Source organism: Bacillus rossius, chromosome 16, assembly GCF_032445375.1.
Source record: "Bacillus rossius redtenbacheri isolate Brsri chromosome 16, Brsri_v3, whole genome shotgun sequence".
NCBI classification, from domain to species: Eukaryota; Metazoa; Arthropoda; class Insecta; order Phasmatodea; family Bacillidae; genus Bacillus; species Bacillus rossius.
Window position 1 is genome coordinate 19,779,834 of NC_086343.1, and position 6,000 is coordinate 19,785,833.

At 35.9% G+C, this 6,000-nt stretch overlaps 1 protein-coding gene across 2 annotated transcripts in view; it reads left to right on the forward strand.

The window, feature by feature from the left end:
- Nucleotides 1-4,415, forward strand: part of LOC134540385 (E3 ubiquitin-protein ligase RNF10) — a 29,678-nt gene extending 25,263 nt beyond the window's left edge. For both annotated transcript variants that reach the window (XM_063383078.1, XM_063383077.1), the window contains exon 13: nucleotides 2,184-4,415. In XM_063383078.1, coding sequence (XP_063239148.1) covers nucleotides 2,184-2,278 — 95 coding nt within the window. In that variant the 3' untranslated portion in view covers nucleotides 2,279-4,415. The remainder of the gene's footprint in view (nucleotides 1-2,183) is intronic.
- Nucleotides 4,416-6,000: the final 1,585 nt, after the last annotated feature.

The window sequence follows — 6,000 nt, forward strand, 5'->3', positions numbered from 1 at the left end:
GACAATTCACTACCTTCAGCACAATCAAATATTTCTGACAGTAACTAGCAGCCATATATATTATATGCGACGGTGATTCATTATAGATTTTAAAATGAAGTCTCGGAATTAACGTAATATTTTCTTTAAACGGTAATCTTGTGTACCATAATAATTTAAGATGTTGATAACTATGATACAATGGCCGCCATTCACTTTCTGTAAATACAAAAATAACAAACGTCCAAAATATGTTTTTCTAAGATTACGTTTTTAATCATTAAAATATTACACACTAAAGCTCATTGCTTTTACTGTTTATTTAAAATAAAGTACGTAGGCTACGAAAATAAAATCAACCCTGCTTAACGTAACGATTGTAAATAATAAATAGTACATGTTTATGTCTGTATTAATTTTCACGTACGTATGTTGGTATTCGGTATGCGTTTGTATTCGCATCTATTCTCCATTGTTTTGATCTTTCCAGCACGGCAAGTTTTTGCGTATTGAGAGGTTAAATTCTTCCTATGTGATTTAAATTTTTTTGATAATGCCTAAAACTAAGGTTTCTGCCAGTGACCGATCGAAAGAATTTTCCAGTGAAGGATTTTATATCAGTGATAACATTTTAATGTGCAAATTCTGTAACTGCAGGCTAGACTACGAGAGACGCGATACGCTTGTGAAACATGTCGCGAGTGAGAAACATAAGCGTTTGAGGCAAAACTCATCTGTTAAACGACACCCTTGTCTAAGAGTCTTTAATGCCATTAATTTGCGGTTCAACCCAAGAAATGTGAGTAGGGTTAGCATAGAAGATGCAAACCTACAGAAGTCTCTGCATAACTTGCCTTCTGTTTCCCATCTTCCCATTGATACATTCATACATGGCTATGTTGCTTTCAAAAAAATAATTGAGGATGAACTTTCATTGACAGAAACAAGCCAAATTAATGTTGCAAAGGTACTTTGCTCCTTTAAAGGGGACTACAGTGAATTTGCTCAAGCCAGTTTAAGGGCAATCTGGTTCCCAACATCAAATGTTGATGCAAAACGTTCATTTTCCAGGTACTCACTGGTAGTTAGTGACAGAAGACAACGTCTCCAGAAAATGCAGAAAATTTAACTATGATAGCATTTCAATAAAACCGTCTTAATAGTAACTTTGGAAGTGCTTAATTGTGTAATTTTGTAGTGTATGTGATTGTAATTAAGTCGTGAAATTTTTAGTAGTTATTTAATAGTTTGAATTTATGAATTTGCAAATGAACTTAATTATCTATGAATTTGCAAATGAACTTAATTGTAATTAGATCATGAGGTTTTAGTGTTTATTAATATTTGTTTTAATAAATTTGCATGTCGTACAGAAAAGCAAGAAAATTTTGCAGTGGGTATTTAGAGCAAAAAAATAAAACCATATAACACTGAAATCTTTATTTCTTTACACCGAATTTTGTCTTAAAATAACACCACAAAATCTTGACTCTAGCCATAACATGGGCTCACCATGCTTGTGACGAGGGTGGTTTGGATACCGGAGCTGCTGCTGTTTAGAGTCTGAACTATACGGATTGTCCATATTGGCCACAGAATGACTTTGCCTCGGTGGCACTACCAATTTATATGCTTAGGAAATTTGAAATGTACTGACGGCATTGATAAGCTTATAGCACTGGAAAACTGGAATTTGGTTGTATTTAACGCTTCACTATTTTTTTGGGGCTACTTTGTAATATGGTAGCAGTTCACTGTTGACATGAGTTTTTTTTTACTGAAGTAGAAATATTTTTAATCCAAGGTTTCAAGTGTGGAGAGAGAGAAAAAAAATTACATTGTATTTAATGACCATTGTTTGTACACAGGTTAATGGAAATATGGCATGGTTAACCCACAAACCGGATAACGCGCATGCGGATAATCGTGGTCCACTGTATCTATATTTCATAGTTGGTATTGGTACTTCGACCTGTAGAATAGTCCCTTTATAAAATAGAGATTTGAAAAAAGAAATTTTATGGCATAATGTTTTGGGAGAGATGAGTTCTCTCCCCCCCCCACCCCCCCCCCCCCCCCACCCCACCTTCATCTTCTAATCCTGCTCTAGAAAATATCTAAATAAGTGTGTTTTGTAATTAATTTAATACTGTGTCTGTTATGTAATGAGTTCAAAAATTTTGTGATATTTCCTAAATTTGCAGGAGAATGTTCAGTTTCTGCTGGTAAGAAGAAGAAGAAACAGAAGAAACCAAAGGTGTTGTTTGCAACTGGAATGGCCTGCCCTGGTGGGCAGTGAATTATTTTGAATGCTGTCTTACAAAATTAATTTACATAACCTTGCATTAGTTTCTGTAGCAACATTATTATTCATCTTATTTCACTTCAATTAGTTACAAAGTTAAATATATATGCTGTTGGTAATATCGATTGGTCTATTCAGTTTCTAATTGATTTATGTCTGTGGATTTTTTTAGATGTTAAATAATTATGTTTACAGTTTATTTAGTTTTAGGACACATCCTTCCTTTTATATATATTGGAATTAATGAAATGAGTTTGATTTTTTTTTTTTTTTTTTTTTTCCAAATTGAAATAGTTTATTTCATTTTATTAATGGTTGAGTATAAAATCTTTTTGATGGTTAATGTAAAATTAAGACCACCTAAGAATTAAAAAAAAAATGTATAGCTGATCTAAACACCAAATTCTTTTCGCTTTTGTTTTATTTTAAAAAATTTTGAAAAGCTGCTTATTACTTGAATTCGAGGCATGTTTTGAATTTACAAACATGTTAATATAATGCTGGCCTCATTTGTCTGTAGGAGATGCTTTCGAAATTGGTTTTTATTGTAATATCATACTTCAAAATTGATCTAATAGTAGTAAAGAATCAATCGTGAACTTATAGGAACAGTCAACAGTAAAGTTTTTTTTTTATCAAGAATACCAATTTAATATATTACCCCATAATTGTAACAATCTTAAAAAATAATTGTTCTGGAATGTTCTTTTTGTGTTTAATGCAGTGTGAGTTTTTTCTTTCCCGTTGCCCTTTTTGGTGTGAGAGTAAGTTCAGTGTCGGTTTGCATGTGAAAACTACAGATGCCATTAAAATTTGTTTGTGTGTGTAATACATGTGAAGTAAAGATGCAGTTATTATCTTATCCAAAATTTAATGAAAATCTTAAGCCTGGGCTTGGTTACAGATACCTATAGTCATTTGTGTTGAATGATAGATAGTACATATATTTGTTTAACCCGTTCCCATTTCCTCCCCCCCCCCCCAACCCCCTCCTTTTCCTATAAAAAGATATGTGTTGTAAATGGAATGTAAGTGTCAGTATTTCTTTTTCTCCAAAATTTTCCAAAGTTTATAATTATGTTAAATAAAAGAACATGGTGTGTTTAAAATACTTTTAAATTCAGAGATTACCCATATCTGTTAGACAAAACATGTGCAGTGGAAAACAGGAGGTTTTGGCTTGTAGGGTTATAGAAGTAGGCTGTCAATCTTGACCAACAGATTTGATTCGTAACCTTACAGGAACTAAAGTGTATAGTTCTGTCTGTCAGATATGCTTGTAAAAGTTTCCAGTTGTGTGCAGGGTTAATCCTTGTGTATGATTTTGTGTTGGTTTCATGTGCAACCAGTTGAATTTGGACTCAGAAATCCAGCAAAAATTTTAGGTTGGTTTTCAGCCTTGTGTTTCTCTTGTATGTGATATGCCAGATGTGTGGCCACATTACAAGGAATGTGCCTTATTGATGTGGTCATTCAACTGTGACTAGGGCATTGCGTTATTTCAATTAAACTCCCTTAATCACTCGATAGTAACCAGTGTCAATGAAGAGCTCACAACTTACATATGGTTTGATTTTGAAATTGTTGTTTAAATTTATGTTGTATGATGTGAGGGCATGGCAATATTGCCAACTTGTGAGAAAGTGAATTGTATGAAATCATCATTCTTTCTAAAGACTTAATTAAAATTGTGTCACTACAGTTCTGTTAACAGTTGCGACAGATAAACATATAGTACTAGTAAATTACCTAGTTCATTTCCCAGTTGTGTATGTGTTAACTAACCCAGAAGTGAAGCATTCAGGTTCAGATCTACATTGTGGCCAGTTTAAAATTCCAAAAGTATTGCAGATTGTGGTATGCTTTGTGAATTGACTTAATGTTTACTGAAAATGTGTATTTTTGTTAACCTTTCATGTTGCAGACTTTTTTTTTTTGCAAGCCAGGGTTTTGTTGCTTGACATACGTTGTGAACGTTTACAATATCGCCATGCGTGCTTCAGAGAGGTACATGGTATGGGGGTTTGTTATGTAATTGTGATATTAAGTTTACGTGATTGTGAGTGTACTATTGGAGATGTGCTTTAGTCATTGTTCGAATTTTTCCTGTAATAAACATAACCTGCACTAACAGCATAGTATTATTTCATTTGTTTTTAATTTTATTTTTGAATAATCTTTTTTATAAAATTAAACTCAAATTATTTTAAAAGTTTTTTTTCAAGGTTCGCACCTGAGCCTTGCAGTCAGCACTCCAGACAGGATCACACTTTAGCCTCACAGAGTCACATGTTGCATGTTACTACAATGCACACACATTTACCTTAGTTTAATTATTTTTTAAATTATAATTCACATTCTCATTATTTAGAGGCACCCAGCATAAGGACTCATCACACTACAGAGTTGGTCATACATCACACACACAGAATTAACTGTGACCCCTAGGCCTGTGCGAATATTTGAATTTTCGAATATCAAAACGAATAGTTTATTATTCGTATTCGATTCGATTTCGAATACTAACACTTCGAAAAAACGAATATTCAGTCATTTACGAAAAAGGCTGAGTGGGATCACTGAATCTGGGAAACATTTCGGGATCACGGAGGTTTCTCTCGTTGGGCGGGGGCAAAAGTTCCGCGGGATTTTCGTAATGTTTTAGAGTTATGTACAGTAGAATCCCGCTGATGCGACCCCTCACGGTTTGCGGAAAAACGGACTTATAAACGGAATGGTCGCAATAGAGAATTCGGGCCAATTTTACCCCCCCCCCCCCCCCCGCCCCCCCCCCCCCCCCCTCCCCTCCCTCCCCACAATTATAAAGTGAATTTGCGTCACACGAGTTTGGCTATGCTAGCCGGCTGGTTGTTATTTTCGTTCAAAACGTGGCGAAGGAACTTGTGTGGATCAGGTAGAAAACATTCGGCTATAAACAAAAGATATAAGAACAATGCTATCCTGAAATGCTGTGACATGTTTTTGGAGTATATAATCACAGCGACAGACCGACAGGATACGCTCCCGTCCTTGCCGTCAGCGATGTTTATTTTGACAGCTCAAGCAATTATCTTTTCCACGTCCCTTCACAGCGTAAAAAAAAAAAAGAAAAAAACACGTGTGAACGGGTAAATGAGGGGAAGGAGAGCGGAACTGCTGGCTGCGCATGCATCTACTCGCCAGTCGCCACTGTCTGGCGGCGGCGCGCGAGTATGTGCGCGTGTGCGAGGCTGGCGACCAGCGCTAGCGAGAGTGTGACGATAAATGTCGACCTTGAACTTCCGCTTACAAGGCTCGCTCTCTTTTATCTGTCTCCCCCTCCCACGAATATATTGGCTGGCAGGTCTCGCCCTCTTCACCTTCTTTATCTTATCTCTCACGCACACTTGAAGCACCTAATACGTCGCGCCCCTCAAATTTTTCAATTGCAAATTGCTGCCTTCCTTCTGTACTGCATTTATAATTTCTTCTCTCTTTTTAAGAATCGTGAAGAGAGTAGACTTCGGAATACCATATTTCTGTGCTATCTTCGTCTTGGAAATTGTTTTCCACTTGCTGGATAATCTCATAATTTTTCATTAGCGACAAACTAGCTCGCTTTATACCTACTCATTTTCACGAATCCATGAGTCCGTGTAAATTGAAAAAAGAGTCACAATCGTCAAACGGGACCGGGACCGGGACGGCAATAGACGCACGCGTAGATGCTATCAGGT